Source organism: Lissotriton helveticus, chromosome 5_1 (assembly GCF_964261635.1).
Source record: "Lissotriton helveticus chromosome 5_1, aLisHel1.1, whole genome shotgun sequence".
Taxonomy (NCBI): Eukaryota; Metazoa; Chordata; class Amphibia; order Caudata; family Salamandridae; genus Lissotriton; species Lissotriton helveticus.
In genome coordinates, this window is record NC_136065.1 from 1,180,427,983 (window position 1) to 1,180,455,046 (window position 27,064).

The 27,064-nt window shown below is 46.1% G+C and overlaps 1 protein-coding gene across 1 annotated transcript in view; it reads left to right on the forward strand.

Annotated features, from left to right (window-relative positions):
• ATRNL1 (attractin like 1) overlaps positions 1–27,064 on the forward strand; it is a 2,439,979-nt gene that overhangs the window by 1,019,215 nt on the left and 1,393,700 nt on the right. The window contains exon 19 of the mRNA XM_078643887.1: positions 22,164–22,301. Coding sequence (XP_078500013.1) covers positions 22,164–22,301 — 138 coding nt within the window. The remainder of the gene's footprint in view (positions 1–22,163; positions 22,302–27,064) is intronic.

The window sequence follows — 27,064 nt, forward strand, 5'->3', positions numbered from 1 at the left end:
CTAAACAGGCAGTCACATTTGAAGTTAAAAGGGCCTTGACTTGAATGGTGCAGAAGGTGCAATGGCACTGGGGTCAAAATCTCTAGGGACCCCACTAAACCCAGATTGTTGCTAAATTTGACTACTAAACAAGACAGTCACAAGTGCATTTATCTAGCAGGCAATAGGGTTATGATTTGAATGGTGCAGAAGGTGCAGTAGCACTAGGAACAAAAGCTCTACGCACCCCACTGGCAAAGGGGTTGAAAAGCTCTAAGGACTCCACTAAACCCAGATTATTGCAAATATTTTTAACTAAACATGCAGTCACAAGTGCAGTTATCTTGCAGGAAACAGGGTAATTATTTGAAAGTTCCAGGCACCCCTCTAAACACCAATTATTGCTACATTTTATGACTAAATAGGCAGTCAGTCACAGGTGCAGTTATCTTTCAGGCACTAGGGTCATGATTTGAATGGTGCAGCAGGTGCAGTGGCACCGGCCAGTGGCGTAGCTAGATCTTTGGCCGCCCATGGCGGCCCCTAACGTTTGCTGCCCCACGACAGCCATAGGTAAGAGAGGGAGAGGGTTTGCTGGCCATCCCACGTGACGGCCACAGGTAGGAGTGGGGGGTTTGCTGGCGATCCCTGTGGTTGCTGTGATGACCTCAAGTAAGGGGGGAGGCACCGCCCCCAAAACCTGTGCCTCATGAGGCAGACCGTCTCGCACCTTCTCTTGCTACGCCCCTCCTGGTCTCTGTCACCTTTCTGTATTTTTCTGTTCTGGGTGTCTGGACATTAATGGGGCCTCTACAGGTGACCACCAGCAGGGGGCACCACCAAGAAGCCTCTGTGTGGCCAGTGAGTCGAAGCGGCCGAGGACAAACCCCCAGAAGCCCGGCACTGAATGAGTTAACATGATGCAGGTGCTCCTCCTGTGCTGGTTTATGGCTGAGGGTTCATTGCTTCTCTCTGATGTCAGAGCCCCTCTCTGCTGGCTCCAGCAGCTGAAGGGTCATCGATCCGATAGAGTCACAAGTGAAAGATACCCCTGGAGGGACTGCGAACGCGGGGCGGGGTCGAGATGGTGTGGTGAGGGTGGCGGGGGGCTGTAATGCACGTCTACCCTGCCATGCAGGAGCCCCACCATTAGCATCCCAGACTAGGGTGATCAGATTTTCAGTACAAAAAAAACGGGCGTCCATCGACAGAGAAATAGGAGTAAATGTCCCATTAGGACCTATGAGGTCTCAGGGCTTCTTATATATACCGACTGGGCTGATCCGGGACGTCTGGTGACCCCTGTCCCAGACACATGCACAACTTCTGCAGCAGTGCTACCAAAGACTGAATGCCACACACAGGCCTGCAGGAGCCCCCTAATACTGAGCAGCCCCCAGTATTGGCAGACACTATCCAAGGAGGACTCTTCACGCACCCTGAGAGTGTCCGTCAGTCAGGGCTTGCACCAGTGCTACCGAAGGACTGACTGACACACCCAGGCCTGCAGGAGCCCCCTAATCCTGGGCAGCCCCCTATTTAACCGGTTTTCTCGGTTATGCTGTTGGACCACCTCTCCTTCAGGAAACAGCTCAAGACCTGGCTCTTCGAGCAGTAGCGCTCCCCCCCCCCCCTGTCCCAGCGCCTTGAGACCCTAACGGGTGAGCAGCACGCTATACAAAAATTGATTGATTGATTGCTTCAGGTAGTCCCATCTATAAAATTATTACCCGCCTCCACCTTATACTACAAGTCTATAAAGATACATCAGTGACAAACAAAACACAATTAGCAATCCCACTGTTAGTTTAAGTACAAGAGTGACCAAACAGTGCCTTGCAAAACACATGTACCATAGGGGTTGGTTCTGCTGCAACAAATCGCCCAGCACTGCCACTGCCCCAGACTCGACTCCACACGAGAGCGCGTGCCGGGTAGTGGAGCACGTGAGGCGTCACTGTTGTGTTTTAGCGCGAGGGATGGCCAAAATGATGCCCAGGACCGTCATTGGTAGCACTACAAGATTGATGGCCCTGGGACGGGACCCACAATTACAAACGCGGTACATTGCGCACCGTACCACTACCACTACGCTAGGTGGTGGTGCGTGCTCAGTGCGCAGGCAGCATTTGCAAGCAGGTGCGCTTGCACTTCACGTAACTGCACGTCACTCACGTGCATTGATTGCTCTGTGACAGTCACAGCCGCAAGTAATTGTGGGCGTGGGGGGTGGTGGGTGTACTGTGTACCCCCTTCGGGGCGGGGGCTGTGCGGCACTGGTGGCCCTTTGCGGCGGACTTTATAATTTATTTGGGGACACTGACACTACTGTCGTGACTGACAGTAATGTCAGTGAGTGTCCCCAAATAAATTATAAAGACCGCTGCCGCCAAAATAGTGCCGCCTGGGGCGGCCTGCCCCCACCGCCCCCCTAGCTACGCCCGTGGCACCACGGGAGCAGTTACTTTGCAGACAACAGGGTCAGGATTTCAATGATGCTCAAGTGCATTGACACCAAGACCAGGACCAAAAGCTCTAGACATCCCACTAAACACCAGAAATGTCTGAATTGCTATATTTTACTACTAAACAGGCAGTCACAATTGCAGTTACCTTGCAGTTGAAAGGGGCTTAATTTAAATGGTGCAGCAGGTGCAGTGGCACTGGGGCTAAAAGTTGTCATAACTCCATTAAACACCAAATATTGCTATATTTTACTACTAACAGGCAGTCACAAGTGCAGTTATCTTTCAGGCACTAGGATCATGATTTGAATGGTGCAGCTGGTGCAGTGGCACCAGGCCAAAAAGTTGTCAGAACTCCTTTAAACACCAAATATTGCTATATTTGACTACTAAACAGGCAGTCACAATTGAAGTTTCCTTGCAGTTAAAAGAGACTTCATTTGAATGGTGCAGCGGGTGAAGTGGCTCTGGGGCCCCAAGCTCTAAGCACCCCACTAAACCAGATTATTGCAAAATGTTACTACTAAACAAGACAGACACAAGTGCATTTATCTAGAAGGCAATGGGCTCGTGATTGGAATGGTACAGCAGGTGCAGTAGCACCAGGGCCAAATCCTCTAGGCACCCTACTAAACACTTAATATTGCTATATTTCACTACTGAGCTGACAGCTACAAGTTATCTAGCAGGCATTAGGGACATGATTTGAATGGTGCAGCAGGTGCAGTGGCACTGGGTCTAAAAGTTGTCAGGACTCCTCGAAACACCTAATATTGCTATATTTTACAACTAAACAGGCAGTCATAATTGCAGTTATCTAGCAAGCACTTGGGTCATGATTTCAATAGTAAAACAGGTGCAGTGGCACCGGGTCCAAATGCTCCGGGCACCCCACTAAACCCCTAATATTGCTATATTTTATTCCTAAACAGGCAACCACAAGTGCTGTTACCTTGCAGACAACAGGGTCATGATTTGAATAGTGCAGCAGTTTCAGTAGCACCGGGTCCAAAAGTTGCCAAAACTCTTCTAAACACATATTATTGCTATATTTGACAACTAAACAAGCAGTCACAATTGCAATTACCTTGCAGTTAAAAGTTAAAAGGGACTTGATTTGAATGGTACAGCAAGTGCAGTGGAACTGGGGCCAAAAGCTCTAGGGACCCCATTTAACCCAGATTATTGCTAAATGTTGCTACTAAACTAGAGTCACACGTGCATTTATCTAACTGGCAACAGGGTCATGATTTGAATGGTGCAGCAGGTGCAGTATCACCAGGACCAAAAGCTCGAGGCACCCCACTAAACACCTAATATTGTTATATTTTATTACTAAATAGACTGCCACAAGTGAAGTTACCTTGCAGACAACATGGGTTAAACGATCTAGGCACCCCACTAAATGCAGAATAGTGCAAAACGTTACTGCTAAACAGGCAATCACAAGTGCAGTTACCTTGAAGGCACTAGGGTCATGATTTCAATGGTGCTGCAAGTGCAGTGGCACGAAGGCCAAACGTTGTCAGAACTCCTCTAAACACCAAATATTGCTATGTTTTACTAAATTTCCAAAATGTTTATTGTTTCAGTTAATTAAAACCATTACAATTCGTTCCCTGTGTTATCTAAGTCAACAGTAAAAAAAGTAAAATTAGTTAAAAACCATAAAAAACCTTTTGTTGCCACTTAATAATATTCAGGTATGTACAAGGGTGTAAAATGAACTTTTAATGAGTCACTTAATAATAATTAGATATGCACATAATTATATGGTAAACAATGAATAGATCAAAGCAATAATTAGTCCTTGTTCCGATGAGATGTTAAAAGGATTCTTTCCAGCCATGATTCTTGCTTAGCGTGTTGCTCTCGCTTCATCCAACTTTCCCGGGTACACATTACGAGGCGGTAACTGGAGATTCAGTTTTTAATGCTTGCTCGTATGAGGAGAGGAACTTTATCAGTTGACAGTTCATTAAGGTATCAGTTGGCTCCAACCCAGTTATGATTATCAGGCTCGGCTTCCAACTTCCTCGGGGCTGTGATGAGAGTCCAATTCCCTACCCTACCGAACTACCTCAGAGTTCATATACAATGAAGCGAACAACCAAGATAGTACAGCGGGGCGCGGGAAAGGAAGGGAACAGCGGGGAGGGAGATCTGTAACAACAAAGAACAAGAGTTTAGAACACTCTATCTCCCTAGTCTATAACAGTAGTGTTCTACACTCCCTTAACCCAAAAACCTCCCCACTGTAACCAATCAATACCTGTAAAGGAAAATACACAATGATCAAATCCAATGGAGACAGTGGTCTGAGGAGGTATGAAGAACTGTGCCCAACTGTGAAAACAAAACGAACACCATTCAATGCCCTCTGATCGAAGTCAGCTGTTCTTTCAGTTGGTGTTCAATAGGGAGCAATACACATACCATGAACAATGCATTCTGTATTATAAATGGGCGATTCACAGTTCCCTTTCTCCAATACCCCTACTGTCTCCTGTAGCAACGAGATAAAGAAATAATAATGAACACTGGAATCCACGGAATCCACTCCGTGAGAAACAGAGTGGGGAAGACTCCTCACGTTTTGTACACAGTGTTAATTCACACTCTGAAACGCTTTCTCCAATGTAAGCTTGCGCACTAGAAGGTTCTTTGGGCTTACTCTTTGTGTGTGACAAATAGCGAGGCTCAATAATATACTCCAGGTGAGTACTATCGCCACTGTGCAAGTTTATAAGTATATACAAATATGTACAATACGAGAATACCAATGTTATGGCTTTGTTTGGCAAAGAATCATTAAGTCATTTTCCCCAAAACCAAACATAAAGCCTCCAACGTCTTAGACTGAACGCGAAGGTAAGAAACCTCCGAGTAACACTCAGCCGAGTCAAACTCCCAAAGGAATACTAAGCTTTGGGTGTGCTGTTGGGATCGAAAATACCAACGCCTCACACCTCCACAATTCCGAGATACTCACGATTCCGTAGGACTTGGAACCATAAGTCGCATCTTACCGCAACCAAACCAAGAATCCTGAAACGCCACCGCAGGACGGAATTATCGGCGTCTCACCGCCGTCTGCATCATTCCTTTATTTCCTGGCATGCGCGCGCAGCTCGCGTTGGTACACGACGTAAGCACGGCATGCCGGGAAATGTAGTTTATGTTCCTGCTGGCGGCCCGTGATCGTCTGGCGCCTTGGAACCTGACAGTACACCCCCCTTCACAAAGGGGCCCAAACCCACCCGCGGCTTCTCCGGAAACAAACGGTGAAACTTGGCCACCAACCGGGGAGCCTGAACGGCCCTCGCCGGTTCCCAGGAATCCTCCTCTGGACCGAACCCCTTCCAAGAGAGCAGGTATTGCAAGCGACCCTTCACCCATCTAGAGTCCATGACGCTCCGCACCTCATACTCCCTATCCTGCTGCACCCAGATAGGCAAAGGGGACCTACGAACAGGACATCTGGAGGGTTTCAAGAGAGAAACATGGAACACGGGATGTATGCGAAGCTGCGCAGGTAAACGCAGACGCACAGCCACCGGATTCACATGCCCCACCACCCGGTACGGTCCTATGAACCGGGGGTTAAACACGCTGTGCTTTTTGAATTTGAAGTTCTTGGTAGATAACCATACTAGATCACCCTTCCGATACACCGGATTAGGTCTCCGGTGCTTGTCGGCCTGGTGCTTGTATCGAGCTTTGGCCTTCGCAAGGTTCTTGCGCGCGTCCAAAAGAATTTGTCGCACCCGCAACAACCATTCCCTCACTACTGGCAGCTTCACATTATCGGAAGGCAATTGCATGGGGGTGAATCTGGGATGGTGCCCGTAGGAGCAAAAGAAAGGTGTGTGTTGAGTGGATGCATGTTGGGTGCTATTATAGGCTACTTCCGTCACCCACAACCAATCTACCCATGAATCGCTGCTTTCTTGCACATAGCATCGGAGATATTGTTTTAAGGATTGGTTCAGTCTCTCCGTTTGTCCATCCGTCTGCGGATGGAAACTGGTGGACACAGACGAAGTTATGTGCAATGCAGTACACCAAGTTTTCCAAAATCGAGCCGTGAACTGTGCCCCTCGATCGGACACAATGTCACGGGGAAGGCCATGCAGTCTTACAATGTTCACCAGGAGTAAGTGGGCCAATTGTCCCGCTGTGGGCACCCGGGCACAGGCGATGAAGTGGCCCATTTTCGTCAGAAAATCCACCACCACGATTATGGCTGTTTTGCCTTGGTCTTTCGGAAGCCCCACAATGAAGTCGACTGAGAACCTCTCCCACGGATTTTCCGGAGTGGGCAGAGGTTGTAACATTCCTTGAGGTTTTTGCCTGTCCGTTTTCATTTGATTACAGGTGGCACACTCCGCCACCCATCTGCTCAAATCAGGTCTGATGGAAGGCCACCAGAATTGCCTCTGGGTTTTCTCCAACGTTTTGACGAAACCCATGTGACCGGCACACGGAACCTCATGGCACCAAGAGAACACTTTCTTGCGCAAAACGTTTATGGGCACCAGGACCTGTTTTCCTCTCATTGGAACGCCATGTTTTGATTTCCATTCTGGATGATGTCTGAGCCATGTGCGCCACACACAGGTTTGTACTCCTCTCCTAATACGGGACAGAAAGTCATCGGTATGGGTTACTCCTATGACTTTTCCTGGCTCAATGATTGACCGAACGGGTTTCTCCGATGGAATCAAGAGATTCTCTCTCCTCGTTAGCGCATCCGCCTTCCTGTTGTTGGTACCAGGCCGGAATGTAACCACAAAACGGAACTCTTCGAAGAACATCATCCACCTTAGCTGCCTAGGAGACAAGTGTCTAGCGGCCCGTAGAAACTGCAGGTTTCGATGATCGGTATAAACCGTGATCAGGTGTCGAGCCCCCATTAGCCAGTGCCGCCATTCCATGAAAGCGTCTCGAATGGCTAGCAGCTCCTTTTCTGCGATGGTATAGTTGATTTCCGCAGCACTGAGCTTCCTAGACATGTAAGCTATCGGGTGAAGAGTGCCTGTGGACTCCTCCTTTTGAGACAACACAGCCCCCAGAGCTATTTCAGAGGCATCCGCCTCGACTATGAGTGGGATGTCCGGATTGGCATGTGTTAATACCGGCGCGGAGGAGAACGCGGTCTTTAAATCATCAAATGCGTGTTGTGCTTCCTCATCCCACACAAACGGGATGTTCTTTTTTGTAAGCCGCGTGAGTGGTGACACCATCCCTGAGAAGCCAGATATGAATCGCCTGTAAAAGTTGGCAAACCCCAACAGGCTCTGGATGTCTTTGACGTTGTTAGGACGCGGCCAGTCCACAATAGCTTGTACTTTTCTCTCTGCCATCACCTGTCCTGACGGAGTAAGCATTACACCCAGGAACTCCACCGTTGTTACGTGAAATTCACATTTGGTGATTTTGCAGAAGAGGTGATGTTCCTGTAGCGCTCGAAACACTGATTTCACATGTGTTACATGTTCCTCAGTTGAGTTCGAATATATGAGAATATCGTCAATATAAACGACCACATGATGATCCAGGTATTCGCGAAGCACTTCGTTTAAAAAAAATTGAAAAGCGGCCGGGGCATTACAGAGCCCAAAGGGCATCACCAAGTACTCATAGAGTCCGTACCGCGTCTTAAAGGCCGTTTTCCACTCGTCACCCCGTCTTATACGAACAAGGTGATATGCCCCACGCAAATCCAGTTTCGTATAGATGTGTGCCGCCCGGACCTGTTCCAGCAACACCGGGATCAACGGCAGCGGGTATTGATTCTTCACGGTGATGGCGTTTAATGCTCTGTAGTCTATGCAGCACCTTTTTTCACCGTTTGCCTTTGGTATAAAAAACAAAGGAGATGCTGCAGGGGATCTAGATGGTCTAATATATCCTAAAGCCAGATATTTGTCTAGATAGTCTCTCAACGTATCCGTTTCAGGTAGAGTAAGAGCATAAATTCTCCCGTTAGGGATTTCAGAGCCTGGGATGAGATCGATGCGGCAGTCATACGTCCGGTGGGGTGGAAGCACCTCTGCCTCTTTATCACTGAAAACCATCCCAAACTCAGCGTAACACGAAGGCAGGGTCACGTCTTTTTCCGCTGCTGTCGCTATTGTATACATAGACGCCACTGTTGGTGCCGGATTCCTCTTCGTCGAGAAACAGTGTTCTAGGCAATACTGGGAAAGGAACTGGATTGTTTTGGTGGTCCACCGTATATCAGGATCGTGTTTTTGTAACCATGGGAGACCCAGGATGATCCCATATTGCGGGGCTTCGATAATGTTGAAGACCAGATTTTCATGGTGGGAATTATCAAAAATGACTTCATACTCCCTCGTATGGTATTTTATTGGACCTGCTTGTAATTCATTTGCATCGACAGCGTAGACTGTTTCGGGTCTTTCTTTAGGGACTAATCTCACTCCCAATCGGCGAGCCTCGGAAAAGTCCATAAAACAACCGGTAGCCCCAGAATCAACCATCACTTGCACTTCATGTTTTATGTCGTCGATTGTAATGGTCATGTTCACAAAGAGGTGATTCCGCTCGTCCACCAGATTCGGGGTGAGTGAAGGGATGATATGTATGCCTGAGGGTTTCCCTTCATCCACCATCAAGCCGTGGAGTTTTCCGACTCCTTTTCTGCTACTCCTGCGAGGCTCTGTCCTCCCCGAAACCGGTTGCTTTTTGGTTTAACCGGACATTCACGCAGGAAATGGCCTTTCTTCCCGCAATAGAGACACAATCCTTGTTTGCGTCTATGTTCTCTTTCGCTGGCGGTTAAAGAAGCTCGCACCGCTCCTATATCCATAGCATCTGAAGAAGTTGCCGTTTTGTCACCGCTACTGGCTTGTTCATAAGGCATCACGGCTCGATCCTTCTTCTTATGCTCTCCTTTCCTTTCCTTCATGCGATGGTCTAAGCGTAAGGCGAGTTCTATTAAGGCAGAGCAAGTACGGGGCTGAGGGTCTATCTGGGCCAAAACGTCCTTCATGTCTTCACTAAGGCCTTGATAGAACAAGGCTGTTCTCTTTGCCTCAGGCCAATCTGTTTCTGCCACGAGTCTTCTGAAATTGTTGAGATAAGTAACAAGATCGGCCTCTCCCTGTTTCAGCTTCAACAACTCTCTGTCCGCCGTGAGGGTCTCTGCCCTCCTATCAAATGTTTTTTCGAATTCTTCCCTGAAATTGTCCCAGTGATATAGGAGGGGGTCATCCCTTCTGACTATTGGAACAGCCCACTGTGCAGCTTCCCCCCCTAAATACGAAATAAGGAAAGCTACCCTCGCTTGATGTGTGGAAAACATCTTGGGTTTGCACATAAAGTGCATCTGCACCTGTGTCATAAACACCTGAACCTTTTTAATGTCCCCGTAGTATCGTTCTGGTGGGGCTAGAGGGATTTGTGCTGGCATTTCCACCACCACGGAAGTGGTAGGGGAAGAGCCACTTGATGCCCCTGTTGTTGCAGTAGTGGTGGGCAATCTATCCAACCTGGCTCGTAATTGTGCATTCTCAGCCCTTGAAGCAGCTACCTCCCTATTGGAAGCTGCCAGCTCCACCTGAACTAAGGCCAAAGCAGCCATGACGTCCTCTAAGGTGGTCATGGCGAACTCCCAACACAGCCAAGAGGAGGCAAAATCCTTGGGCCGATAATACTATCAGGCTCGGCTTCCAACTTCCTCGGGGCTGTGATGAGAGTCCAATTCCCTACCCTACCGAACTACCTCAGAGTTCATATACAATGAAGCGAACAACCAAGATAGTACAGCGGGCGCGGGAAAGGAAGGGAACAGCGGGGAGGGAGATCTGTAACAACAAAGAACAAGAGTTTAGAACACTCTATCTCCCTAGTCTATGACAGTAGTGTTCTACACTCCCTTAACCCAAAAACCTCCCCACTGTAACCAATCAATACCTGTAAAGGAAAATACACAATGATCAAATCCAATGGAGACAGTGGTCTGAGGAGGTATGAAGAACTGTGCCCAACTGTGAAAACAAAACGAACACCATTCAAGGCCCTCTGATCGAAGTCAGCTGTTCTTTCAGTTGGTGTTCAATAGGGAGCAATACACATACCATGAACAATGCATTCTATATTATAAATGGGCGATTCACAATTCCCTTTCTCCAATACCCCTACTGTCTCCTGTAGCAACGAGATAAAGAAATAATAATGAACACTGAAATCCACGGAATCCACTCCGTGAGAAACAGAGTGGGGAAGACTCCTCACGTTTTGTACACAGTGTTAATTCACACTCTGAAACGCTTTCTCCAATGTAAGCTTGCGCACTAGAAGGTTCTTTGGGCTTACTCTTCGTGTGTGACAAATAGCGAAGCTCAATAATATACTCCAGGTGAGTCCTATCGCCACTGTGCAAGTTTATAAGTATATACAAATATGTACAATACGAGAATACCAATGTTATGGCTTTGTTTGGCAAAGAATCATTAAGTAATTTTCCCCAAAACCAAACGTAAAGCCTCCAACGTCTTAGACTGAACGCGAAGGTAAGAAACCTCCGAGTAACACTCAGCCGAGTGAAACTCCCAAAGGAATACTAAGCTTTGGGTGTGCTGTTGGGATCGAAAATACCAACGCCTCACACCTCCACAATTCCGAGATACTCACGATTCCGCAGGACTTGGAACCATAAGTCGCATCTTACCACAACCAAACCAGGAATCCTGAAACGCCACCGCAGGACGGAATTATCGGCGTCTCACCGCCGTCTGCATCATTCCTTTATTTCCTGGCATGCGCGCGCAGCTCGCGTTGGTACGCGACGTAAGCACGGCATGCCGGGAAATGTAGTTTATGTTCCTGCTGGCGGCCCGTGATCGTCTGGCGCCTTGGAACCTGACAATGATAGCTGATCTGCATGTCCTTATTCTTATATTGTTCATTGCATTCTTTAATAAAGTGACACATGCTTTCGAAAGTTTGGGACATATACAGACTAGATGGATAAAGTCCTCTTTGCTGCTGCCACTTAGTCTGCACTATTTCGGCCCTTTGTGGATCCATGTTGGCTGATCCGCGATGGACGGTAGTTTGCCTAATCGTAGTTGAAACTTACGATGGGCCAAGAATGTAATGTTCAGATACGGGCTTGGGATAAGGGTCTTATTATTAGTGATTACCATCCAGACATGCTTTCTTTTGCAGAATATATCTTTATCTAATAGCAGAGAGTGGAGTTTTGCAGATTTATTAATGGCTTGTTTGAAGGATGGTTTAAAAGAAAGGGAGATACCCTACAATTTACAATAGGGACTGGGTAAGTAGGTCAACAAAATCAACAATGTCCCAACTAGATGGACATATATATGTCATAAGAGTATAATCACATAACACTCCTACTATGCAAAAGTTAGACCATATCCGAGTATATAGTAGAACAATTTCTTATAAAAAAGAAGGGGCTAGTCCTTCTTTATGTCAGTTAACATGAGAATAATACAAACAAGTCCACAGTTAAGTATGTCAAAAAATATTTTTACAGTTTATTACACATATAATGGTTAAAATACAGTTTCTTCAGGAATTTCATAAAAATATAAAAGCATCAATATTTCATACATCGCAAAACAGTTTTTTATAAAAGAAACAATTTTTATACAAATTTTTATACAAAGAAAACTACAGTCGACGCGGCGTTTCGGTGATATTTCAATGATGGTCACCTTCTTCAGGACAGTTTTCTAAATAACGGAGAATATTTGTATTATTATCACATCCCTGAGTTATTTAGTAATGTCAGTAACTCAGGGATGTGATAATAATACAAATATTCTCCGTTATTTAGAAAACTGTCCTGAAGAAGGTGACCATCTTTGAAATATCACTGATACGCCGCGTCGACTGTAGTTTTCTTTGTATAAAAATTGTTTCTTTTATAAAAAACTGTTTTGCGATGTATGAAATATTGATGCTTTTATGTTTTTATGAAATTCCTGAAGAAACTGTATTTTAACCATTATATGTGTAATAAACTGTAAAAATATTTTTTGACATACTTAACTGTGGACTTGTTTGTATTATTCTCATGTTAACTGACATAAAGAAGGACTAGCCCCTTCTTCTTTTTCATAAGAAATTGTTCTACTATATACTCGGATATGGTCTAACTTTTGAATAGTAGGAGTGTTATGTGATTATACTCTTATGACATATATGTGTCCATCTAGTTGGGACATTGTTGATTTTGTTTGAAGGGTGAATACCACAGGTTGGTGTTCCAAAGCCCTCCTGTACAGGTTACTAACAAAGCTTTTTGTAGATATTGATTGTTGGGGGATTTTTTTTCCTTCTCCAATTCCTCCCATAAAGCTCTATTCAATTCTGATCCAGCTGGATTTCGCTTCAGTCTATACCATTGCTTAATGGTTGCATACATCCTTCCCAATATTTCTTTTTTTATGCCAAATTCTAGTCTCACCTGAGTTGGAGATGCAGACTGGTGGATTTGAAAGACACTTTTATATATTGACACTTGCAGTTTGTTTAGCTGGTCTGCGTCTTTCCCGTGTAATGCAATACTGCCATATGATAACGTTGGTAGCATTTTGGTAGATATTACTGCTAGTAAGGGTTTAAATGAGGCCACTTTAGTTTTTTCACTAGGGTCCTAAAGGCAAACGATAGGGCGTTTGTTCTCTGCATCATATATGCATTTTGCTCTCGATGGTTCAGCCTATTGTCAATGTAGAAACCCAGGTATTTGTAATTAGAGACTTCCTCTAGCTTTTCACCCTCAAGTTGAAAATTCGGTTTGGCCAATCGGGTATCCACTAACTAGCATTGTTTTACTTTTCAAAGCGTTTATCTCTAACTTTTTTTTTTTTTTGCTTTTGCTCTTTTTTTTTTGGTCAGCTATATATTCCAGCATACCTGGGAGCAACCTATGAAGGCCGATCTTAGTTAGGCTAATCAGGACTACATTGTCCGAATATGAAAGGTGGGATAACGATAGTGTGCCAGGTTGTCATGGATGGGAGTTGATCTTTTTGAGCTTATGAGGCAGGTCTGCCATGAAAAGATTAAAAAGGTGGAGTGCCAGCACACGCCCTTGTTTAAGCCCTTTTATGGTGGTGACCTTCCTTGATAATCCTGAACCGTCACCCAATTTAACTCTCATCCATGTGTTGGAATACAGGAGCAACATTCCTCTGAATATATTTTCTGGGATTTTCCAGGCTCGCAGCTTTTCCCAAAGGATTTGATGATCCACACTGTTAAAAGCCACCTTTAAATCGACAAAACAGAGCTGCAATTGTTGCTTCTTCCGTTTGTATTTGTCGATAAATAGCAAGAGTGACAAAATGTTTGTGATCATCCCAAATCCTTTTCTGAAGCCTGTCTGATTGACAGGTATCAGCTTTAGCTTATCTGAACGGAGATCAAATCTACCAGTATCGGAGATACATAATACTTTGCGTCTACATCCAGTAGTGCAATTAGTCTGTAATTGGACCGGGAAGATCTATCACCCCCTTTGTAGATTGGTGAAATTACTGATCCTTGCCAGCTCAGCGGGATTTGCTTTATGTTCTCCACTTCTTCAAATAAACTTTTTTGTCTTCTTCCCCAGAACTCTGGTGCAAGTTTGAATATTAGCGGGGGATTCCATTTGGGCCTGGTGCCCCATTCCTTTGAAATTATTCTTTTTATCTCCTCTAGTTGATTTCTCGGCTTTCAGGTATGGCCCTTGTGCCACTAGCGCTCGTGGCAACTGCATTCCTTTGTACTTCTTCAGCTTTTAGCACAGTGGTAGGGTATCGGGTGTAGTGCTGTTTGTTTCTTGTATAAAGGAGATGAAATTTTTCTTTCATTCAACTTCACCTCTGGCATTTTCTTGCTCCTTCTCCTTACATACTTGAAAGTTTGTGAGTTTTATGTCTGTAAATCTTTCTGTTAGAAACTTGGCCCAGTCATGTTCTTGTATGCTTGAGACAAGAGGATTGATGGACCAATTCAGATTGTTTATTGTTTCCCAGAATGTACCCGAGTTGGTTTTTTTCGCATCATGTAGTAGTGTAGCCCAGAAGTTGTCCTCACATCCTTTTTTATGTTCCCATATCTTCTTTTTGTATTCTTTCCTTAGGTAAGGTATGGCTTCCCATCCTGTAGTATTTAACTCAGTTCTATTTAGTTCCTTTAGAGTTTTATTTAGTTCTCGTTTCAGTCTGAGAGCGTCAATCAGTTTTGGCGTTTTGTTTTTAAGTCTCGGCCTGTTTGATTTGCTAATCATTATTGTTATTAGTTTATCCATAAATCTTACCCACTCTTGTATCTTGTTTGGATTGCTTCTTTCACTTTCCATTTGGAACCCCTGTGCTTTAGCTTGTAGTTCATCGGTGTCCTCAATTGTCCATTTCAGCTGTTTCAAGTCAATTGAGAGTATGCTTTATACAGCTGTCGTGCTAATCTGATGCTTTGGTGGATTTAAGCCAAAGTAAATATGTTGAAACGAGTGGTCGCTCTTTGTTGTATATTCAATGGTGAACCAGTTAAGAACAGGCAGTCACAGATGCAGTTATCTTGCAGGCACCAAGGGCATGATTTGAATGGTGCTGCGGGTGCAGTTGCACTGGGCCCAAAAGTTGTCAGAACGCCTCTAAACAAATAATATTGCTATCACATCAATTAATTCTATTATTTCCCTCTTTCATTTAGTTTTTTTTTTATTTGGCTGTTACTTACTTGCACTATACCTCTAGTAACAGCACAATATATTGCCTTTTTGTACATAAACAAGTCATGTCACTTTAACAGAATTTCTGTAACTTATATTGTACAACTACTCAGCAAGCTATAACTTACAACAGAAAACAGCTTATTATTAATCACATAGGTGAAACCTAATGCATTTACCAATGCTTGTCGGGAAAAGAAAGGGCAGACCTGGAAAGAAAACCACAAATAATGACCTCATGTCCATGACATTAACAAACACCTGCTTTGGGAATTTGAAAAATATAAAACTGCTGAGCTGCTGCATTAAACTTGTTGCCAGCTGCAGCAAAGCTTTGCCGCCTTCAATGGAGCCACTGTGATGGTGGTTCTGGGTTAGACACAGAGATTCTCACCCCCATGGTGGAGATCTGTAAGTACAGCGATCAGTCTTCTTCCAGGTCAGTGAAGTATGTCCCTACGCTGCCCCAGTAGACTGACAGAATGACTGCGTTACCATAAATAAAGCCTTTGCTTGTTCTGTCTGGACCTAGTAGGTAGTAATAGATGCTAAAACACCTTACTCCATATAAAAGTATCAATTAGTATTGACTCTGTTTTTCCACCAGATCATGACCTCAGTGATAACAAATGAGGGATAACATGAGCAAATAATGTTTTCACATGTTTTGCTTGTTGTCACCCTGTTACAGTACATGTGCAAAGGGGGCAGGTTTGTCCAATCATGCGTTTAATGGTCACTGGCCCACAAGACTCCGGCTCTTACTCACTGACAAGCGCTACATCAGCCTAAAAAGAGCCTGGGGTTGGCAAGCTGACTTCTGGAAGTGACCTGTCCTGGTATTTCGAACTGGCTCTATTAGATCAGGACCAAACCTTATTCGCTTAAGGCAGGTCTATGTCTAGTGAGTGACGTGGCGGGCAAAAATTGATGGACAGGAATGCGGTCACAGAGACCAGCAGTGGCTGATAATAATTCAAGCATTCCTTCCATCACCTTGTTGTTTGTTGTTATGATATCATCCCTTGCATAGTTTTCCATAGAAATGTTCTACATTGAGGTGACGACATTGTCTGACAAAAGGCACACCCTGTTAGCTCTGAACCTTTTATAGTACTTCTCGAAGTGGCTGCTCATTCTGAACATGGCCTCTCATCCACAAACTGCCAATCCCCATTCTCCGCATATGGATGCTATCAGTCAGATTACATTACAGGATTCATCGATTACATTACAGGATTCATCCTGTTCCTTTCCAAGTGGCTTCCAAGCTCCCAGACTGGCCAGATGCTGTCCACTTAGCAACAGCAAACCTCAAATGAGCTGTCCCATAGCTCATCATTCAAAGATTGCAGTCAAGTATAAACTAAAGAACATGACTATTCAATATATGTCCCTTTAAGAGGATCTAAAGTTATGGAATGGAGGATTGATACAATATATACTTTCTTACGTCTCTACACGGTGCCTGTAGAATACCTGTGTAGTCTGTGGAGTACATTGCTCAGTTAGTTGCAAAACTATTTTATTGCCTATAGAATAGCAAGATAATCAAATTGTTGAGAAATAAGGATGGAGGGAGAGTGATGGTGGTTACGTATCTGTCCTCTGCTCATGCATGGTCTGCAGATGATTGCAGGTAAACTTCTGGGGGTCAACATTCAGGTCCATGAATGGCAACGCTATTTTTGAATGTTGTTTCTTCCTAGATCATTTCTTTGCTTTACTGAACTGTGCTCTGGATTGTGGTTGATTTCCTCGTGTAACAGTGAACATCTGACACTTCAAATCTTAAACTTCAATGAAATGTTCGGACCTGCACTCTTATAAACGTAATAATATTACCAGTACATTGATTAATTATCAGTACCTTCATAACATCTCAACATCCTCCTGTTTCTCCATGTTGCATGACGAGCACTAAAGAGGTGATTTAGAATTTTATGGGAAACATGTACGTAGATAAACCAACTTGTCTGGAGTATCTGACCCTTTGCACTCCAAATCTATGATCTTACCATTCCCACTTATCCCCAGTCCCTCCCAATGGGTGCAGATTGTCTCGGTATTCATGTATTTCAGGATTTCAGTCTGTTTTGTGAATGAGCCTTGGTTACTCTGTGGCAGCTGCCAAGCCTGAGTGTGCATCTTCAGAACTTCTGAAAGAATGTCCTAGGTAGGGTCTGTACAGCCACATGTTCCTAAGGAGATCCGTCACTCTGATCCAAGTATTCAAAACACTATTTACAGCTTATTGTTGAGATGGCAGAGTCGGGTGCTATCTGTGCCCTCTTTTCTACAATAGCTCGAGCCCTTCTCCTGGGACTTTAACTCACCAGAACCTTCTGACAGGGAGTTTGGAGATTAGGTTACATCCTGGCCGTTGATTCTAGAGATAATTATACACTCTTGTACCTATGTGGGCAGACGGAAACATTAAGTTGCAGATGACAGGAAACCGAGCCGGACTGGCCGTAGCAGGCACCGGGCAATCCCCCGGTGTGCCGCACGGGTTTACTGATGTGTTCAATCAGGTGTGTCTATGTCTGCACCTACCTCCACACCAGAGACCATGCCTACAGTTTGACTTAACCACCCACCCCACTTTCATGCACTCTGAATTCTTTGTGTCTGTTCCATACCACCCTAAATTCTGATCATCCCTGACCAGGTCTACCATGGTGCTGAGTGAGCCGTCTTCTTGATTTATAGCCTCAAAGTCTAAGTCTTTTGAAATGCTGGTCTGGATACTGCATTAATGCTTTCCTGGGCTGTGCTGGAGACCCACGAAGTGTGCCTTCAGTCACATCTCCCTGTCTACAGTGCATCATCTTAATAGCAACCTTACATTCTTTATTTTCCATGACCTCTGGGGGTTTTGAGAGTTTGTTCCAGAAATAGGCACAATCCTCTAGAAGGAAGGCCCCTTCGTCAACAGCGACATAAACTCTGTTAAGTACGCCTTTTATATGTACAGATTCATAGTCCTGGACTTTTCTGTGATAGCCTGATGCATTCTGGGTGTTGTAGTCTTGTTTTGCTTCCATTGAACGAATTAGTCTAGCAGCCTAGAATCAGTGGTCTGTAGGTGAAAGGTTGGAGACAGTGCCCTTCATGACGTGGAGTGACGTGGCCACTGTGGCGCCGTTCTGTTCATTGAACATGGCTCTGGGTCGTACTAACATCCTCTACGACGGGGTGCGCAGACATGGCTGAGCAGAAGTTACTCTGTGCATGAAGGCTTTGCATGTCAGGGCCTCGCGTGGCCTTCATCTCACTGCAGGCACAAAATACGACTTTCAATTAGTTCATTTTGGTTGGGTGGCTTTAATTACGCCGAGGGGAGACGGGGCGCGCGCCCTTCCTCTGTGGCGTAACTGCACCCCTCCTCGGCTAAGGCCGGGAGCGCTCCCTCCAGGCTCCCTCGCCCCCTCCGCGGCTGCAGGAGGTGCGGCGAAGGCAGGATATCAGCCCCATTAATCACAGCTCCTCCTCGCTGTCAGCGCCCTGGAAACCATGCGCTGTAACGCCTCATTATTGACCTTTTATCGGGTTATTAGCCGAGCAGATGCCATTGTTGGAGATGGGATACACACGGGGTGGGGGGGTGTGAGGTGAGGAAGATGATTGCTTAGATTTCAGAGCCGCCACCGTCCTCGCATCGGAATGGATGGCATGTCTCGGGCCCTTTCATTTAAATTCGCTTTTATCAACCTTCACGCGCGGGGCGCCGGTTATTATGCTAGAGGATGATGAATCATTTACACCAGGCAATTTGTTTTGTTCCTATTTTTTCCTCCTTGTGTGTGTTTTATTTATTATTTTCCGCCTCTCTTCTTATCCGTTCGATCCCGAAAATGTAATTACGGCGCCCCGCGATTGCGGAATAATGTCCTTACCACGTGTAGAACACGGGCCTTTTCTGCCTTCTTTATGAAATTCGGGGGCGCGGAGGGTGGGCGGGGGGCTGTCGACGTGCACTGCTCGTGTGAATATTTGAATAAACCCGAAATGTAGGCATCAGCTTTTCCATCTACTGTTCTTTTGTATCCAGCTCGGCTGGACAATCGGAGACTGGATTGGCGTTGATTGTTTTTGTGTAGCGGGGCAAATTTGATCGCTTCGCCCTTCTAGGCACACTGCGCAGTGCGCACATGCAGAAATATAGAATAGCTATGGGCAGTACACTATATTGTGGGATTCTTGTAAAGCGCACTGTTACTCTATCTCCATGTTCAGCATTTCCGGGATAAGTTCACATGGTCGTCTTGTCAGATTTCCTTTGTACCGACCGACATGAGGGATTCCTCCAGGATTCTAGGGAGTTTGCTCTTTAATTAACTGTAAGACGTAGAACAACAAACTGGAATATAAATGAGATGCACAGAGTTTGGCATGTTGTTAATGGGAGCATATGTAAATGAAACAGGGGTGGATGACTGACAGTACGAATATAGTCAGACATTGTGGCAGCAAGAATTTATTGCACAGTTTCTGAGCTCCAGTTAGGTAGTGCTTAGAAGCCTCTTAATAGCGTGGCAAGGGTGTCATGGGTCAAGGTGAAAGCCAGGAAAATGCCTCCTTAACTGCTGTTGGGGATGTAAAATACAGTATTTATCAGGGTTCAATGAGCTCCGGTGCCACTGTACCTGTTGCACCAATGGTAATTACGCCCCTGAAGACTGTATGGTTACATCACATGCTGTACATGTTTGTATTCACGTTTTTATTGTCCCACAACATTGCTTATACAACCTTACCTACATGGTGCGTTGAACCAACGATGATCATCTCTGAGAAAACATAGAAGGTGATTTACACACATTCTTCAAGGTTTAACTGTACCGCAACTTTAATGGTCACACAACATACATGTGGGTAAATTTAAGACTGTTCAAGCTACACTTGCTAACATTTTACTGGGAGCATTGTGGTTGGGGAAATGTATGCGAGTCACGTAAATATGCATTTGGTAGCTTACTCACAGACACAAGCTCCTATCATGGAGGGGAAGTGTCATGTTGGAAAAGTTGGATTTACTCCTGCACATGAAAAGTGTACAGTAGTGAAGTAAGTGATCATGTTAGAAAATTCACCAAGCTCCTCCAATGGCACATAAATAAGACTGTAGGCGGTTTCAGATATGCCACTCTTACAGGCTCTTCTTTTTTTCTACTAAGGGTCCATGTGTGTCTTTTATTCTCTTATTCGTGGTGTTTGATGCCAGAATATAGGGTTTGCAGCTCCTTCATGCTTTGCGGAGCACGGGGTTGCTGATGTTGTCAAGATATTGGCATGTGGATGCCAGGTCCCATGCATCATGCATCTGCATGCTCTGTGCCACAACACCTGGCACATCACAAAAGAAGTCCCGATTCCAAGTCAGTAGGGAGGTCTAGCATGTGACCCAATGTATCTAAGTGTATATCTGGGGAGTTCTCTTTTTAAGGACAGTTCCCCTCACACTCCAGAGGTGTCATGCTTCATCATGGGGGTACCGCCTCACGTGAGAGACCTAGTCCTCACGCGGGCCCCGACCCCCTCGCTGCGAGGGAAGAGCTCCGGGATGTTTTGATAGGGAGGGTGGGTGAACTAAAACCCCATGAAGACTCGGTGTGAGTGAAAAAAGTGCAGTGCTTTGTTGCAGGTGATTGAGAGTGATTAAAACTGGCTACGGGATCAGCTAGATAGCTACCTTTATTCAGCTGCCAAGTGTCAGGATTAAAACCAAAATAATGCTCGTAGTGCAGGTGCCAGGATTCATGGCCACTGCGTTCTTACAAGACCAACATGTTTCAGCCTGGTAGCCCTTAATTAGTGTCACAGCTTTCGTCAGAGTCGGTGATATAGCTACTGCAAAAAGTGACAACTAAGTGCACCAAACACAAGAAAAATGATGGTCTCACAGATCAGAATGTGGGCCGTTTTTTCGGTCGAGCATGGGCAGCGCATTCGCTGTTCTGCGAGGCAAACTGTATTCAGTTATGGACTTGAAGCTCGACCCACTCTCCGCCCAAATTTTTCATTGGCTAGTGTTATTGTCCATAGTAAACTGTGGCTGTTCATTGGTCAATAGGCTTAGTAGCCCCTCCTTAGTACCGCCTTTGTCTCCTTTTGTAACCTTCCATGGCGACACCCTCTGCTACATGTGTTGTTACTAGGTAGGCTTTCATTACAGCTTCTGAGCACTATTTCTCAATTAGATTTGTCCTGCCTGCTCTTGCAGGCAGGACACACTCTCTCCTAACGCTTTAAAAAATATTTATAGCACAGGCGCAGAATGCATTTGCAGTGCAAGGACAACACCTTTTATTTATCTGTTTTAGAAACAACACATACATAAGAGGTATTGTCATTTACAATGCAAATAGCGTAAATACGAGACCTACTGCATTGCAAATGCTTGTTTTTTTAGCAGTTTGTGGGCCTGTTTTATGATCAGGTGGGATGGTTTTCACTGTTGATTTTTCTGATATTAAAACAAACATTAACTGCAGCAAACACAAAAGTATGCAGTCTTCCATACCTTGCAAAATACTCATACAGAATGTCTTTACCAATTCAAAACTGACCTGATTAGTAAATGCAGCCACTTTTTTTTTTAGCTATTTGTTTTGTTAATGGGGATCACCTTTATTTCGATGCCCGGGCCTATTTTGTGGCCCAGTCCAACCTTGTTTAAGAAGCGTTCCTTAGTGACCATCTAGGATATGATGACAATCCTCTCGTTCCAGAGCTGCCAGAGTTTTAATGGGCTAGTCAGAGCTTTCTTGTCCAGTCTCCCATTCTCTTGAGCAAGCCCTGCATACCATTGTTTTTCCTTTTTTTTCTAGTTTTTGTATTGGGGACAAACTGGACAATTGAGCACATTATGGTATGAAAGTTGTAGAGCCGTGCCTTCTTGGGGCTTTCAAAGTATTAATGTTATTGGACAGCCATAAAAACAATAATTATGTTAACCTTTCCCTCCCATTGTTATTCTCTTCTAGCATGCCAGTGCAACGGGCACAGCACTTGTGTCAATGGCAATGTCTGCGAACAGTGCAAAAACCTCACTACAGGGAAGCAGTGTGAGGCCTGTCTAATGGGATATCATGGGAACCCAACCAATGGAGGAGAGTGTGAGGGTAAGTGCCAGAAGAGTTTATTTCTCATCCCTATTGTGCGGTCAAGGATGACAGAATCTCCTCTGAGACGTCTGGATTGCTGGAATTTTCAAATAGCAAACTGAAATAAATGTCACATTGTTTGAAGTCTATACTAAGGACATGAAATTCCTAGTTGCGCTGTCTCATGCATTGTTGGTCAGTAAGGTTTTTAAAGCTTTTTCTGACTTTGGTTTTCAGTTGTCTAATAGTGATGCCTCAAAGCACTGCTACATCATAAACATTTCCAAGCATGGACTGAAAGGTCTTAACAGTATCTGCTAACTAGTTTCTATTGTTTGGTCAGGCTTGCAATGTCCAAGACTGATTCTTGAATTGAATTGGATTGGTGATTTCTTTGAAGGTCTACTACAACAGGGAAGATGTTTACTGGAGTGATTGGACAATGCACCACAAGCAATACCTAATTAAAGTCAGGAGAATCTGTAAACAACCATGGTGGACAGCCTCCTAGCCACAGATAATCATTCCGTAATTCTAACCTCTGTGAAGGTCAGGAAGGTTTTTTAAACACCCCAGCATTATTACTACGATCCCCCACTCTCAGCCAGTCGCTTCAGACTCCCCTTTGACTTCCTTGTAAAACTTGCTCCCTCCACAGCTTCCGCTGCCTATTTCCACCTCCTCAACTTGCAAAGGAACCAGAATCCCCTCAACTTACAGTCGGTCAGCACCTTCAACAAGCTGTTATAGCTGTGTGGTTATTTGGCTTAAATACCATATCTTGCAGGGTGACAGGCAGGGGTTTCCAGGTGAATGATTTATGCTGTGTCCCCGGGATAAATAGCTCCAGGAAAACAGGGGCATGACCAGACAATGTTTTAGTATTGTTTGCAATGTGGGACGTGCAGGCACCAATGTCTTTCGTGACCAGCCAGTAGTCAATCCCGGACCAGGAATTGTATGCAGCGGGAATACATACGCCTTCTAGTTGTGCATGTTGTCTAAAGTGTCAGATACCAATCATGTCATAATAAGTCATTACTTGTCGCTGTGAGACTGCCATGGGGACAAAACGCTGTGGTGTCCCCAGCCGGTATAATCATGGACCCTTAACCACATTGACATCACTTCCCCAGATAATAGCTTGTGGGCTTAGTTTCATCCATATCTGCTGGAATAAATCTGGGCCATGAATGTTTGGCACACTATTGTGATATATTTGCCCACTAAAGAGCCCTCGTGATTCTGAATAATATGCCTTCCTTCTACATCACGTGTGATAATGTTGAGCCTTATGGGGCACTCTCTTTTGAATCACTATTGTGACTCCTCGCCTATGTGAGGAATATGATGCTCCAATGACTGTCTACACCCATCTCACTCTAAGCCTAGTCAAGTCAAGTCATAGAATTTGTATAGCGCACTACATACCCGGAGGGTGTCAAGGCGCTTAGGAGGAGGAGGAGGATTATTTGTCAAATATCCACGTTTTAAGCTGTTTTCTGAACGCTAGGTGGTTCTGGGTGAGGCGGAGGTAAGCGGGGAGTGAGTTCCATGTTTTAGCAGCCAGGTAAGAAAAGGATCTGCCTCCCATGGTGGTCTTGTTGATGCGAGGTACAGTGGCGAGGGCTTGGTCGGAAGAGCGTAGTTGGCGGGAGGGGGTGTAGAAGGACAGTCGAGAGTTGAGGCAGTCTGGTCCGATGTCGTAAAGTGATTTGTGTGCGTGGGTGAGCAGTCGGAAAGTGATCCTCTTATTGACGGGTAGCCAGTGGAGGTCTTTAAGGTGACCAGAGATGTGTTCGTTGCGTGGGATGTCTAGTATGAGCCTGGCTGAGGCGTTTTGGATTCGTTGGAGTTTCTTCTGGAGTTTAGCGGTGGTACCTGCGTAGAGGGTGTTTCCGTAGTCCAGTCGGCTCGTGACCAGGGCGTGGGTGACTGTTTTCCTAGTTTCGGAGGGGATCCAGCGAAATGTTTTTCTGAGCATGCGAAGAATGTTGAAGCAGGAAGAGGATACGGCGTTGACTTGTTTGTTCATTGAGAGTGAAGAGTCCAGAATGACGCCAAGGTTCCGTGCGTGGTCTGTCGGGATGGGTGCTTTTCCGAGGGCTTCTGGCCACCAGGAGTCGTCCCAAGCAGAGGGGGATGTGCCTAGGATGAGGACTTCTGTTTTGTCTGAGTTCAGTTTCAGACGGCTTTGTTTCATCCATTCGGCGACTTCTTTCATTCCTTTGTGCAGGTTAGCTTTGGCGGCGCCGGGGTCATTGGTGAGAGAAAGGATCAGTTGAGTGTCGTCCGCGTAAGAGATGATGTTGAGGTTGTGTTGGCGTGCGATGGCCGCGAGGGGGCTCATGTATACGTTGAAGAGGGTGGGACTGAGTGAGGATCCTTGAGGTACGCCGCAGATGACTTCAGAGGCCTCGGACTTGAATGGAGGAAGGCGGACTCTCTGGGTTCTACCGGTGAGGAACGAGGTGATCCATTCCAGTGCTTTTCCTTGGATTCCGATGTTATTGAGGCGTTGTAGAAGGGTGCTGTGGCAGACTGTATCGAATGCTGCAGAGAGGTCGAGGAGGATGAGGGCGACTGTGTCTCCATTGTCCAGTAGAGTTCGAATGTCGTCTGTTGCTGCGATGAGGGCGGTCTCAGTGCTGTGTTTTGCTCGGAAGCCAGATTGTGAGGGGTCGAGGGATTTGTTGGCTTCGAGGAAGGCGGCGAGCTGGTTGTTGACGGCTTTCTCGATGACTTTGGCCGGGAATGGAAGAAGCGAGATGGGGCGGTAATTTTTGAGTTCGGTGGGGTCCGCTGTTGGTTTTTTCAGAAGGGCGGTGAGTTCAGCGTGTTTCCAGTCTTCAGGGAAGGTAGCGGAGTTGAAGGAGCAGTTGATGACGTCTCGGAGGTGCGGTGCTATGACGGAGTCTGCTTTGTTGAAGATGTGGTGAGGGCATGGGTCTGTGGGGGATCCTGAGTGGATGGAGTTCATCAGGCGGATGGTGTCCTCAGTGGAGATTGGCTTCCAGTCGTTAAGGGTGTTCACGGGGGGAGGATGGACAGCAGACGGTAGGGTGGGTTGGTTTCCGGGTTGGTTGTCAAAGCTGTTGTGGATGTCTGCAATCTTGTTGTGGAAAAAAGAGGCTAGGGAGTCGCAGAGGGTTTGAGAGGGGGTGATGTCGTTGGAGTTGGCCGAGGGATTGTAAAATTCCTTGACGATGTTGAAAAGTTCCTTGCTGTTGTGAGCGTTGTTGTCGAGTCGATCCTTGAATGCTGCTTTCTTGGCTTTTCGGATTAGTTGGTGGTGAGTGCGGGTGGCGTTTTTGAAGGCGTCCTTGGTGCTGGTGGTTGGGTCTTTTTTCCAGGCCTTTTCAAGGGAGCGGCAGAGTTTCTTGGACTTCTTGAGATCATCGTTGAACCATGAGGCCTTCTTGCTGCCAAGTTTGTATTGATGTTTTTTCAGAGGTGCTAAGGTGTCAGCGGTGTTGGATAACCATAGGGTGAGATTAGCGGCGGCTTCGTTAGCGTTGGAGGAGGGGGCTGGGGTGTGTTGAAGGAGCGATGCGGAGATTTGGTCCGTGGTGATTTTGTTCCAGTTCCTTTTCAAGGTAGGTTGGAGGTGGATGCTGGGTTTTGGTTTGTTGTAGGTGAAGTGAACGCATCTGTGGTCAGTCCAGATGAGGTCCGTAGTGTGGCTGAAGGAGACATGGTTGCTGGAGGTGAAGATGGGGTCGAGTGTGTGACCTGCGATGTGGGTGGGGGAAGTGACCAGTTGTTTAAGTCCGAGGTTGGAGAGGTTGTCCACGAGGGTGGCGGTGTTGCGGTCGTTGATCTTATCGAAGTGAAAGTTGAGGTCTCCCAGAAGGATGTATTCTTTGGAGGGGAGCGCGTGTGGAGTGATGAAGTCCGTGATGTCTTCACTGAATTTTGCGCGGGGTCCTGGTGGCCTGTAAAGGAGGGTGCCTCTGAGTGTGGTCTTGGGGTCGATGTGGATCTGGAAGTGAAGGTGTTCAGAGTTGGTGAGATTGACGTCAGAGCTGGTTGAGATGTGGATAGATTTCTTATGGACTATAGCGATTCCTCCTCCTGTGTGGCTGGTGCGGTCCTTGCGTGTGATCTTATATTCATCAGGGATGGCAATGGTGATGTCTGGTGCTGAGGAAGCATTCATCCATGTTTCCGTAAGGAAGGCGATGTCCGGAGAGATGGTGTCTAGTAGGTTCCATAGGTCGATGGCGTGCCTGTGGACTGATCGGGTGTTGAGAAGGATACAATGTAGGTGGTTGGGGTCGGGTATCTGTGGTGAGGTTGTAGCGGAGATGTTGTCGGTGCCGATGAATTTGCAGGAGTAGCAAGAGAAGGGTCCATGGGTGTGTCCAGGAGCGGCTTGGACGCAGTTGGGAGCGCGACCAGGGTTAAGGGCTAGGAGGGTGGCGGCATCGTAGGTAATGCGGGAGGGCTGGGCAGCGCGAGGGGCAGGGGGTCTGGCGTTGGGCGCGGTCCAGGCGCGGAAGGGCGTAGACGGGCTTACCTTTGGCGCACCTTCGGCGAGGCCGAAGCGCGTGGACGCTGCGCGTGGAGGCATTGGCCATAAATGGATGGTGGAGGGGGCGGAGCGTGGGAGGGTCAGCAGCTGGGAGGCGGTAGCGGGGAGGAGGGGCAGGGAAAACAACAACAGCAAACAAGATGGAGGTCAGAGGGGAGGCGAGGCAGGGGCAGTAGGTCGCCAGCGAAAATTAATACAATAATGCACGTTGCTGCCAGGTGGGCCAATACAGTTAAATGCAGTGCAG